The sequence below is a fragment of the Pezoporus flaviventris genome, unplaced genomic scaffold, assembly GCF_033815535.1.
Source record: "Pezoporus flaviventris isolate CSIRO_AGI_PZ_B2104156 unplaced genomic scaffold, CSIRO_AGI_Pfla_v1 ptg000257l, whole genome shotgun sequence".
NCBI lineage: Eukaryota > Metazoa > Chordata > Aves > Psittaciformes > Psittacidae > Pezoporus > Pezoporus flaviventris.
Genome location: NW_026892804.1, coordinates 28713 through 41938, shown reverse-complemented (window position 1 = coordinate 41938; position 13226 = coordinate 28713). Strand labels below are relative to the sequence as shown.

Genomic DNA, 13226 nt, shown 5'->3' with positions numbered 1-13226 from the left:
CCAGCTCCAGGGACCCCTTCCACTGGAGCAGGGTGCTCCAGGCCCCTGTGTCCAACCTGGCCTTGAACACTGCCAGGGATGGGGCAGCCACAGCTTCTCTGGGCACCCTGTGCCAGCGCCTCAGCACCCTCACAGGGAAGAGCTTCTGCCTAAGAGCTCAGCTCAGTCTCCCCTCTGGCAGGTTATAAATGACATACATAAGTTAATTCCAAAGACCTGTGGACAGACGGATGAATACGTGCGTCCATACAGAATGTTCACAGTCACACATGAGACTTTGTGCACCTAAACACCGTTTGCAACCACCACGAGGGGCCACCCGGCAGCCTCAGACACTTCAGAGCCTTTCAACCCCAGCCCAGAGAATCACTTCCAAAAGCCACAAGAGGAACCAGGACCGAATGCCGTTGGCTTTCACTGAGACCAAGGCTGATGAACACCACAGCTCATGCACAGCACTGGGGTGGAGTAGGGGAGAATGTGACCCTTGAGGGGGACTCAAATCATGGTTGGCCAAGGGTGAACCTACTCTTGAGGGGGACATAAGCCAAGGGTTATCCAGATGTGTGGCTGCAGCTGGAGCATGGGCAGTGATTTCTACAGGGGGGGAAATGGGGAACCTTCCCTTCCTAAAGCAGCTGGAATTAGAACAGGGTGCCCAGAGAAGCTGTGGCTGCCCCATCCCTGGCAGTGCTCAAGGCCAGGTTGGACACAGGGGCTTGGAGCACCCTGCTCCAGTGGAAGGGGTCCCTGTCCGTGGCAGGGGTTGGAGCTGGAGAAGCTTTAAGGTCCCTTCCAACCCAACCCATTCCATGGTTCTATGATTCTATGGAATGAAGAGGGTCTTACATCCCGGTTGTTCTCCCCAAGACACAGAGTCAAGTTCTCCAGACCCTTCTGCCGCCCAGTGCACTTGCTCATGACGAGCACTCCCGGGGAGGTGTGGGGTGCAGGGTAGCTCCATTTTTGCTCACAATAAACCAGGTCATCTCTTCCCATGGCCTCCCTCCAGATTGCCACACACACGGCAGCTGCCTTTCTCAGCAGGCAGCATGGCTTGGTTGGAACATCCCACACGGAGGCTCCACCACGAGGGGGAAGATCTGTTAAGTCAGCCAAATGCCTGGCTGCTGACCACAGCGAGCACGTACAGATAAGACGCCCAGATTGAGTCACTCTGACGTCTTCAGACACGATGGGGAGATTACACCAAACCTGGAGTCACTTCTGCCTCCTCCAGTAGACTGAACACCCAGCCGGGCTCCGGCCGTGCCTTCACATCTCTTACACAAGGGGTTGTACAGAGTAAAATCATCAACACAGACAAAGTGTGAGCACTGCAGAAGGCGTGGAGGGAGCCCAAGCCAGGCTGCAGCTTCGGCTCTCACACAGCCAAGAGCTGCAGGCAGCGGAGTCAAAGGTGTTGCAATGATTTCTCACAGCAATACCTGCCACAGTGTGTTCCAGAGAAGGAGCATATTTGTAGAATCATAGAACCATGGAATGGTTTGAGTTGGAGGGACCTTAAAGCTCATCCAGATCCAACCCCTGCCACGGGCAGGGACCCCTTCCACTGCAGCAGGGTGCTCCAAGCCCCTGTGTCCAACCTGGCCTTGAACACTGCCAGGGATGGGGCAGCCACAGCTTCTCTGGGCACCCTGTGCCAGCGCCTCAGCACCCTCACAGGGAAGAGCTTCTCCCTTATCTCCAACCTGAACTTCCCCTGTTCCAGTCTGAACCCATCACCCCTTGTCCCATCGCTCCAGTCCCTGATGCAGGTCCCTCTCCAGCATCCCTGTAGCCCCCTTCAGACACTGGAAGCTGCTCTGAGGTCTCCACGCAGCTTCTCTGCTCCAGCCCCAATGTTCTCAGCCTGGCTTCATATTGAGGTGCTCCAGCCCATGAGCATCCTTGTGGCCTCCTCTGGACCAGCAGCTCCCAGCGGGTGGTTGTGGGACTCCTGAAGCATCATTGAAAGTGGTTTCTGCCTCTTTGATCTCTCCTTGTGGTGGAGGAGCAGGAGCCCAGTGCAGATCAAACACACCGGCTCTCCTCTCCCGTTCCCCCTCCTCGAGCTACACCAGATCCCTCCCACTTGTAAAGAAGAGACACTGGGGGATGAATGGGCCGTTGAGGGAGCTGATGGGAACGTGAGCTCTTGCTGTTGGGTGAGTCATGTCTGTGGAGCTCTTCATTCCCCTACTGCTGCTCAGTGAAGGGGAGGGTGAGGTCGTGGTTCCCAAGCCTATGGAACCAGAGCTGTGCAACAACCACAGCCCCTTGTTCACCAGCGGTGATGACCATGACCATCTCCTTCCCATAACATGCATCCCTAACCCTCCTGGAGACGATCAGAAGGGATGTCACGAGGGTGCTCAATTGGGTGGGTTGGGACAATGAATTCCAGGACATCAGCTCCTGCCTCGGCTGAATTGCCACACACAGTGTGAGCTGAGCACCCAGAAACCGTCATTCCAGGTATGGGCACTACAATGACCAGCAAGAGTCCAGAGACACCCATGCTTGGCCACCTGCCCGGCTCCATTCCCACACCCATTCCCTTCCCTCAATGCACAGTCACAACACATCAGCCCAACCCTCCCCAACATCAACCACCACCTTGCCTAGAAGAGGCTTCCAATGCAACAACACGAAGGCATCATGAATGTTCTATGCAATTTATTGGGAAGGAGGGCTGACCGCAGACAGGAGAGGAAGGGAGGTGGGGACAGCACATCTCGCTCCATGTCACAAGGCATCGGGAACAAGCTTTGTTCTCCTGAGGAAAAGTCCACGTGTGTGCGAGCGCTGTGACCGGGTCAGCAAGGACAAGGGGAATGCAAGCCACAGCTTGTCCCAAAGGCTGGTGAATGGAAGCGGTGGATGCAGCACATGCAGAAGCACCCGGGGGGCCACGGCCGTGGAGGAAGAGGAGCACAGAGGAGCTTTATACACGCTTGCACGGGCAGAGCCCCCGCTCCTCCGGGCCGGGTGCCCAGCGGGGACCTTCCTTTGCCCGGGGGTGGCTCCATCACGGGGCTCCCCGCAGGGCCCGGCCCGGCCGGAGGAGCCGGATGGCGGTGGCACAGGCGAGGGACCCAGTCCGTGTGGCTGCCGGAGCCCGGGGCTGGCTGCGGGGAGGCTGGGCTGCTGCCGGGGGAGCGGGGGAGACGCCGCTTTCCTTTGCCGGCGCGGCGCGGGGCTCAGAACCTCACTCCTGACGACTTGACCGAGGTGGTGGTGACACATCTCCGCACGGAGGACGAGCCCCCCCCGGAGCTGAAGCTGCCCCCGCCGGAGCCGCACATCCTCCCGCTGCCGGAGGAGAAGCCGCCGCCGCCCACGAGCATCCCTCCTCCCATGCCGCAGCTGCCGCCGCCGAAGCTACCTCCGGCTCCGCCTCCCATTCCCATTCCCATCCCTCCTCCCATTCCCATTCCTCCTCCGAAGCCGCTTCCCATTCCTCCTCTGCCGCCGGTGATGGTGGTCCTGCCTATCACAGCTGCAAGAGAAGCAGGGGTTACACACACGTTGTCCATGGGCAGGCTCCATCGCCAGAAGGAAAGCAGGGCAGGTACTTACAGACATTGACGTTGGACATGCCGTCGTTGCACAGCCTGGGAGGGAAAGAGGTAGAAGAGGCACTGTTAAAGTGAGAACTCTCTTTTCACCTCCGAACCATTTTGCTGTTTCATCCTTAGCAGCAACGTTGGTGCCACCGCAGTGAATGGTTGGAAACTTCCTCTTTATAACGAGGTTCTTCCGGATTTGAGGTTCGTGTAACAGAGATGAAGTGGCAGCTTCGCCCCACGCAGTGAGCAGGATATGGCTACGGTTGGTCCTGAGCACCCAAAATATCAACCAATGCCATTGCCCCATCTACCCAGTCTCACCCAAAGAGCTGGTTTGAGATGACACCGTTAGCGTCAAAGCTCAAGGTGTCCAGCATGGACCCTAACTACAGGTCCTAGGCACTGCCCTAACATCCCTCAGAGGCCATGGGTTTACCTGTTCTCCTCTCCCTCCAGCAGCTTCCTGTACATGGCAATCTCAACGTCCAGCGCGATCTTGATGTTGAGCAGCTCCTGGTACTCCTTCAGCAAGCGAGCCAGCTCCTCCTTGTCCTTCTGCAGAGCAGATTCCAGCTCCTCCAGTTTTATCCTGGCGTCCTTCAGGGCCATCTCACCCCGCTCTTCGGCCTCAGCAATTGCTGCCTGAAGATGCTGGTTCTGAGGAAGGAAACAGGCACTTTCTCAGTTGGTTGTGATCAACCCTCAAACCCAAGTGGAGAAATCAAGGGAATACAAAGACAGGGAACATCTACATGAAGAGAACAAGGGGTGCTTGAAGAAGCCGTTTCTACCCCACACATGGTCATTTGTGGTCCAACCCGCTGCCAGCACCCGCTATGATGCTGAGGAGCCCCTACCTGCTTCTTGACGCTCTCAATCTCCGCCCGCAGCCTCTGCACGTTCCTGGTCAGCTCCTGGATCTCAATCTTGGTGTTGCGGAGGCTGTCCCCGTGCCTTCCAGCAGTGCTCTGCAACTGCTCGTACTGGTGGCACAGAGACAAAGCAACCCATCAGTGACACACAAATGATGCCTACGCGAGGTTTGCCAGCAGTTCCATAGCTCTTGTGCTGCCACAAGGACCTATCACATTGGTCATGGATGCCCAGATTGATGTAGAAGATGCTTCTGAGACTCAGTTCTGGGGTTTGAACTATGAAGTAGATCTTAGTGACACTAAGAAGCACCCTTGGCTTACAAAGAGCTGCTTTGGGCACACGTTTTCTAGTTAAGGTACATTTTTGGCCATCTTTATTGAGAGGCTTGTACCGTGCACCAAAGTGGGGCTGAAACCAGCTGAAAACAGTGAGTCACATCCCTCAAGAGCAACACGGTTCCTCTTGAGGCTTCCTTGCACGAGCTCCAGCACCATGAGCTTGAGGAGATGTCTCCCATTGTCATCAATGACCTGCCAGCCCTCACCGTAACCCAGGCTCCCGACCTGCTCCCATCTCACCTGGCTTTGGTACCAAGCCTCAGCTTCAGCTCTGCTGCTCTGGGCGATCTGTTCATACTGGCGTCTGACCTCCTCGATGATGCTGTCCAGGTCCAGGTGCCGGCTGTTGTCCATGGACACCACCACAGACAGGTCCCGGCTGATGGTCTGCATCTGAGCCAGCTCCTACAACCAAGACAGCAGTCAGCCTGAGCATCTGAGGAGGGCACAGAGGAGCAGCAGCTCCAAGCAGCCTCTGCAGACCAAATCCAATGGACACCCAGTCCCACCCCAGTGTCTTTGGCCACCACACTGCACCTGCAGCCAGCTCATGGGTAGGGGAAGCTCTTACCTCCTCATACATGCACCTCAGGAAGTTGATTTCATCTGTCAGAGCTCCCACCTTGGCTTCCAACTCTACTTTAGTCATGTAGGCACTGTCCACATCCTAAAGGAAAGATCACAGACAATAGTTTCATTTCCTCTTGGAAATCCTTTGGGATCATGGAAATTACAGCCTGTGCTGCGGGTGAGAGCTGCGATGGTGTTACTCAGCCATGCAAATTAAAAACAAAGACTTCAAACATCAGCCCACGGATCCTGCAGCTCCACAGGCTCGGGATGGAGCCCATCCAAGCACCATGAAGCCCCATGTCCAAACCATCCCTTTGTAGTGTGTGATTCACCTTCTTAAGCACCACAAACTCGTTCTCGGCACTGGTGCGCCGGTTGATCTCTTCCTCATACCTACGGAGAGTAAAAACACAAGTTGAGTTTCCTGAATTCTCCTGCCCGAGGCCACGCTAAACAAGGCACAGGAAGAAACAACAGAACAGACCGAAGGCACCGTGCCCACAAGAGCCGTAAGGAGGATCTGGGTGAAGAGAAGGGGCTGCCAAGCTGCTTGAGCTGCTCTCTGCCCCGGCACTTACTTGGTCTTGTACTCCTCCACGTACTGCTGCATGTTCTGCAGCTCCGACTCGAGCTGCCCCCTCTGTGCCAGGATGGAATCCAGCTGCCTCCTCAGGTTCTGGATGTAGTTTTCGAAGATGGTGTCGAGGTTCTTCCTCGGCCCTGATGGTCCTTGCTGCTGGAGCAGCTCCCATTTGGTGGCCAGGACCTTGTTCTGTTGCTCCAGGAAGCGGACCTGAAAGCCAAAGACATTCAGTATCCACCATCACATGGGGAGCAGTGGCTGAGGCACCTCTTTCACCACGTAAAATGATTCTCCTTCACGTGATGATGGGACAACATGGACTAGTTTGTACTCTGAATGTCTATTATTGCCTAAACATTGGGGAAAGGAGGGAATTCCCAAGTCATGTGCAAGTCAAAGGAGCTGGGTCGAAACATTGGGGTTCAAGTCTAGATAGGAAAGCCTGGTTATTTGAAAACAAGGAGGGGAAGAGTGGTATCACTGGAGGCTTCCATGGGAGGGTGTTTGGAAAGAGAATGTTGCAGGAGGGAGAAGTTGTGCCTGAAACCTGCAGATGTTTGGAGGCGTTGAGCCTGCTTGCGAGAGCAGCCTATTAGTGGAGCCTGGTGCAACAGGCTAGATTAAAGCCCTGGAGACACAGCTTTGATCTCCTATGGAAGAGAGATCCAGAGATTCTCATCTCTTCCCCAGCAGAACTTCATAAAAAGCCTCTGCTCAAGCCCCTCAGCCCGCTGGGATTCAGTTCTGCAGGATTCAGGGATCCTCCCAGCCTTGGTCCTTCATTGGGCGCGATCCCACCCTCTCACCTTGTCAATGAAGGAGGCAAACTGATTGTTAAGAGTCTTGATCTGCTCCTTCTCCTGGTTTTTCACTTGCTGGATTTGGGGATCGATCTCAACATGGACCGGCTGCAGGAGGCTTGAGTCAACCTGCACCGGCTGGATCCCAGGGCCACCTCTACCGGGGCCACCAAAGCCTGGCATGCCGAAGCCTGGGCCACCAAAGCCACCCATTCCTCCACCGCCCATTCCTCCACCATAACCACCCATTCCTCCGCCATAGCCACCCATTCCTCCGCCACCACACATTCCTCCAAAGCCACCCATGCCTCCACCAAAGCTGCCTAGACTTCCTCCGTAGCCTCCACCGAAGCCACCCATTCTGCCTCCGTATCCTCCACCACCGTAGCATCCACCCATGGAGATCCTTCCACTGCCACCTATGTTGTGGAGGCTCCTGCTGCTAAACCCTCCACAACGGCCACCACCTCCGTATCCCCTGGACATAGAGAATGAGCTGTAGCTGCTCCTGCTTCTGCCGCCACCTCCTCCAAAGCCACCACCGATGGCAGAGCAAGAGCTGTAGCCCCTTCTGCTCCCTCCTCCAAAGCTTCTGCAGACAGACTGCCGAGACATGGCCGGTTCTTCCGAGCGGAGTCAAAACCAAGAAGATGGGAAGACGAATGGAGTCGCGCTGCAAGGCGGTGAGTGCAAGGAGAAGGGAAGTAGGTCCCTCTGGCTGGAGGGCAGTGGGTGCTCTCTTTTATCTGCTCCTGGAGGTGGGCTGGGTTTGCATGGGCGTGAAGGAGGAGACAGGTCCTGTCTTCATCAGCGTGGCGTGGTTTACAGATTTCCATCTTCAATTTGCCCAACATTGACCCTACCCAGAAACACGCCCTGTAGTGCAGGGCAAAATTAGAGGAGATAGAACCTGGATGGGAGCTCTCCATGACTAACGAGCCCCCCGCTCCCGTGCTGCCATAACAGTCTCCATACGGCACACCGGTCGTCTCGCTTCACCTTTCATCCATTGTGGTTGTCTCTCTGCTGGTGTTTATCTCTCCCTCCAAAGCCCCATGGCATCGCACGCTGCAGCTCCATGCCAAGTTGGAGCCTGGCTTTCACAACTCCCAAAACACGCCTGTGTCACACCCTTCGTCTTCTCTTTACATGGAAAATTGCCTTTGGCTTGGAGAAGCAGTTTCTCAATCCAGAGCCGGGGTTTAGCAAATTGCATTTTGATGAGGCTCCGTGTCTTCCCGATAAATAAAACCTGACCAGAAAGGAGGCACTGGGAGCAATGGCTGGCACTGGGAGCAGTGGCTGGCACTGGGAGCAGTGGCTGGCACTGGGAGCAGTGGCTGGCACTGGGAGCAGTGGCTGGCACTGGGAGCAATGGTTGGCACTGGGAGGAATGGTTTGCACTGGGAGCAATGGTTAGCACTGGGAGCAATGGTTGGCACTGGGAGGAATGGTTTGCACTGGGAGCAATGGTTGGCACTGGGAGGAATGGTTTGCACTGGGAGCAATGGTTAGCACTGGGAGCAGTGGCTGGCACTGGGAGCAATGGTTGGCACTGGGAGCAATGGCTGGCACTGGGAGGAATGGTTTGCACTGGGAGCAATGGTTAGCACTGGGAGCAATGGTTAGCACTGGGAGCAATGGTTGGCACTGGGAGGAATGGTTTGCACTGGGAGCAATGGCTGGCCCTGGGAGCAGTGGCCGGCACTGGGAGCAATGGTTAGCACTGGGAGCAGTGGTTGGCACTGGGAATTCATTCACTCTCGGACCAAACTCTCATTGAGAGTCCCGGAGTCCTCCTGCCAAGCCATTCCCAGCACCGTGACAAATCCCTTCAGGACTTTCCAAAGGCTGCAATGCCACGAGAAGAGCCAGAGAAGACACGGGCAATCCCGCTGCTCCAGTGGGAAGTGCGGACGGACACACGGCTCTGAGAGCAGACACTGAGGAGGAGGCATGCCAAAGCCAGAAGGAAGCCTTTAGCTATTTGCATGCGATTATGTAGGCAGAGGGTGGAGGAGAGCTCAACCCGTCTGTAGACCCATGGAGATGAGGAGAACGGAGGGCGCAAGCCCTTGCACTGGAGGACACGGGTGCTTTGGGGCTCCTGGCTGTCTTTGGGGGTGATATGCAGATGCCTCCTTGGCAAACACACACGTGTCTGTGCTGAGCCCTGAGGAGCAGGGGCAGGTTTCCCTTTGTGAGCACAATCAAAAGCAGGCACCAGGCTTTAGGAGCTTAGAGCGCTCCAGGTTTGCTGCCGTCCTGGGATAGCTCCTGAGCTGAACTGAACCAAGCCTCTGAGCCCTCCTGCGCTCACCCGCGTGGCTGGGAAAGGCTGTTTGTCAAAGGGCACTTTGTGTCCTGCTTCAAAACTGAGGAATTCCTTTCATTTATGAGTTTTCAGCCTTTTAAAGGCCTTCTGACAGGCTTCCAGGGCCTCAAGGGGCTGCGGGGAACCTGCAGAGGGGCTTTGGACAAGGGCCTGTAGGGACAGGCCAAGGGGAATGGCTTGAACCTGCCAGAGGGGAGACTGAGATGAGCTCTGGGGCAGAAGCTCTTCCCTGTGAGGGTGCTGAGGCGCTGGCACAGGGTGCCCAGAGAAGCTGTGGCTGCCCCATCCCTTGCAGTGCTCAAGGCCACGTGGGACACAGGGGTTTGGAGCACCCTGCTCCAGTGGAAGGGGTCCAGGTTGGAGCTGGATGAGCTTTAAGATCCCTTCAACCCAAAGCATTCCATGGTTCCATGATCTTTATGACTGTTGAGGCACCCAACTGCGCTGGCAGCTCTCTAGCAACATTCCCAGGAGTTCCCGACACCAGCAATTAAACACAGCTTGAAAATCCACACCAGCAACTCTGGTATCTTCTGATGTTTAAATACCTCTAAAAATACCACCCAGACACCCAACTGCAGCAGTGCTGAGGGACCCGGGACGTGCAGATAAACCGGCATCTCCATTGGGAAGCAACTGCCCCCATACCCCTGCTCATGCCACCACCTTCCTCAGCACCAGTGTGGGTCCATGAGCACACAGGGAAGCACATCAGGGGGATAAATAGGGATAAATACATCTATATATAATAAGATGTCAATGTGGGACCGAAGGGATGGGGTGGGCAGGGGCTTGGTGGTTGCACATCGTGGGTTGTAGACAATAAATACACACATGGACAATGACCATGGTGGCTGAGGAGGTCCCATAGAGCTCGTTGGTGTCCAACAAGACCCCTAAATGCTACAGTTGCCTGCCCAGCCTGGGAGGTTCTGAAGCACAGCCTCAAACAGCACCCAACAAACGCCTGGTCCCCCCTTGGGGTGAAAGCCAACAGCGTCCATCCAGCTCCTCTCCCATCCAGAGGAGAGGCAAATCACTGGCAAGACCTCAGGGTGCAGGAGGGTGCTGTGGGGTTGTAGCTGCTGTAGGTACAACCGTGGATGTAGACACACGCATTGGACAATTCTTGCTGCCTTCGGTGTTAGCAAGCATGAAGTTGTGTTTTTTAGGGGGGTTTTGATGTTTTTTAACTTTTCTAGAGGTTTTTAAGTGTTTTTTAACTTTTCTGAGGTGTTTTTTTGTTTTTTTTTTTGATGAGTTTTAACTTTCTGGGGTGTTTTTTGTTGGTTTTCTCTTCCCCGGGGGTGGGAAGAGCTGATGAGGACGGTTCCATGGCCCTGGTTGGGAGGAGCAGGGTGAAGCCATCGCGACGCCGGAGCCCCGCGTGGTGAGATAACGTGTTCGTGTTCGTTGAGTCACGGCCACAGCAGCCAAGTTTGGGAAATCAAAGTGGGATTTGGCTATCGACAGCATCACCCGGTGCAAACGCAAGAGGCAGCTTTAGGCTGCAGGATTCTCACACGGCGTCGCTGTACCCAGAGCCCCAGTGAAGCAAATTGATCTTTAAAGGGCTTTTGCAACCCAAATTGTTCTGTGAGTCTATGGAAAAGGGGCTGCAGGAAACCTGGAGAGGGGCCTGGGACAAGAGCCTGCAGGGACAGGCCAAGGGGAATGGCTTCAACCTGCCCAAGGGGAGACTGAGATGAGCTCTAAGGCAGAAGCTCTTCCCTGTGAGGGTGCTGAGGCGCTGGCACAGGGTGCCCAGAGAAGCTGTGGCTGCCCCATCCCTGGCAGTGCTCAAGGCCAGGTTGGACACAGGGGCTTGGAGCACCCTGCTCCAGTGGAAGGGGTCCCTGGAGCTGCATTGGAGCTGGAGGAGCTCTAAGGTCCCTTCAACTCAGCCCAGTCCATGGTTCTACGCAAATAAGCAGGCAGGAACACAGGAAAAGCTGCTCAGGCCTTGAAAACGAGGTGGAAAAGGCTCCTTTCAGCAGCCTTAATGTTGATCAGCGTGCACTGAACTTGAACCATGGAAGGGAGAATATGGGGGGGGAAGAGCAAAGCCAAGCATTTATTCCCACACTTCCCATAAGCTACTTGCCATCCAAGTGCTTCAGAAGAAGCCTTTAAAACATGAGCAGACGAAACCAACCCTATTTCAGGTCACATTTCCCCCTTCCAACACAAGGCAGAATCCTGGCCCATTCCCATCCGGCCCAGCAGAATTCCCCCGCGTTGCTGCTGCAGCCATAGGACCAGGAAGCAAAGAGGGGCTCGGTGCCTGGATTCGTTTGCAGCCATCCAGAAGCCTTTGAGCTCTCCTCATCTCCCTGCCCTGCTCTCAGGAGCCCTTGGCTGGAGGTGAGTTTACGCAGCGGCAGCAGCAATGGGGTGGCTCTGCGGGAAGGAGCAGTCTCTTCAGTCAACGCCATCTCAGGTCCCTTTCCAACCCGCTGGAACACTCAACCATTGCCCAAACCCCATCCAAGTAGGGACTCGCCTTTGCTGGCAGCGTTGTGACATTCCGCAGTCTCCAGCGCTTACCGGCAGGGAACGGAGCTTGGGATAAATGGAGTGAGTCACCCCGGATCGCGGAGCGAGTCTGCGGTTGACCAGGGATGTGACTCAAGGTCTCCTGAGCAAGAGGTCAAACCACACCAAGAGGTTTTGGGGCTCTAAATGTGCAGATCGTCACCTATAGTCTATGCTTGTGCAGAAGCAGGGGGGAGTTGAGGTCTTGCTCTTCCCATGGTCCCAGTTGCCTTTGGAGATGCTTTAAAAGCAACCCGCGGATCAGCGGCCTGTCCAAACAGCAGCAAAAGCTGCAGGGCTGGCTCCAGCATCATGGACACTGAGGAATTAGCTTGGAATTAGCTGGGGAGGTGAGGATCATCCTTCCCTCTCGCACACCGTCCCTTATAGGATGCTCCAAAAGCACTTCAGGCTGTGCAAGCTCCGTGGGCACCTACATGGGACCGCCTTGTAGGATAGGGAAGTCAATGGTGTGCTTGGAGGCTGGGATAAACTGGCTTGGGAATACACTGAGGTGGCCAGAATGAACCAGAATAAGGCTTAAGGAGGGAAAGGGGAAGGGAATGATCTCCTGACATCAGGTGAGTCCCAAAGTCTGCTCTGAGGGCAACAGCCTCTGTCCTGCAGGAGACCCAGCAGAAGGATGGAGACGAGCATCCGGGTTCAACCAGGACATAGAATCAAAGAACTATGGAATGGTTTGGGTTGGAAAGGACCTCAAAGCTCGCCCAGTTCCCATGGGCAGGGACCCCTTCCACTGGAGCAGCTTGCTCCAAGCTGCTGTGTCCAACCCGGCCTTGATGGGATGGGGCATCCAAACCTTCTCCATTGAACCCATCCCAGTGTCCCAGCACCCTCACAGGGAAGAACTTCTCCCTTATCTCCAACCTGAACTCCCCCTGTTCCAGTCTGAACCCATCACCCCTTGTCCCATCGCTCCAGCCTCTGATGCAGGTCCCTCTCCAGCATCCTTGTAGCCCCCTTCAGACACTGGAAGCTGCTCTGAGGTCTCCATGCACCCCTTCTCTTCTCCAGCCACCCCAACGCCCTTCACCCCTGTGAGACCCCCTTCACCCTCCCGCCCATGGCTCTGGGGTTACACGCTCGCTTCGGCTCCTTTAAATGCACACCTCAAAGGGCAAGAGAAAGGCAGGTTTCACTGTCAGGGCTGAGCAGAAGAGGAGTCTTGTTGCAACACGAAACTCCTTGGTCAGAGAGAAAACCACACAGGGTGACTGCCTCTGGTGTTTATTGGGGTGGGCCTCATGCCAGAGGAGAAAGGCTTAAACAAACAAGCACGATGGTTCCCATGAGCACAGAGAGAAGGCAAAACCCTGCTCAAAACCCAGCTCCTGAGGAACACGGGGGGAAAGAGCTGGAATCTTGCTGAGGAAAAGCCAACCCCGAGCGTTCAGGTGGGAGCAGTCCCCATGAGGAAGCCGTTTCGGAGCTCGAGCCCTGGGTGATGAGCAGCGCCGGTTCCCATTGCACCATGTCTGGATCCAGGGCAAGACCTTGACACGAGTCAAGTCCAAGCAGTGCACGGGCCGGTCCCTCCACCCATCGCTGCTTGGTGCCTCCTGATGCTTCACAGCCTTACCCCAATGGGGCTGG

At 55.6% G+C, this 13226-nt stretch overlaps 1 protein-coding gene across 1 annotated transcript; it reads right to left on the bottom strand.

The window, feature by feature from the left end:
* Positions 1-3005: 3005 nt before the first annotated feature.
* Positions 3006-7357, bottom strand: LOC133263229 (keratin, type II cytoskeletal 6C-like). Its single transcript, XM_061442943.1, has 9 exons — positions 6749-7357; positions 5938-6152; positions 5692-5752; positions 5358-5453; positions 5027-5191; positions 4430-4555; positions 4009-4229; positions 3583-3617; positions 3006-3502 (listed from the first exon to the last, which is right to left on the bottom strand). The coding sequence occupies exons 1-9, from the start codon at positions 7355-7357 to the stop codon at positions 3204-3206; spliced, it is 1827 nt and encodes a 608-aa protein (XP_061298927.1). The 3' UTR covers positions 3006-3203.
* Between the last annotated feature and the right edge of the window lie 5869 nt (positions 7358-13226).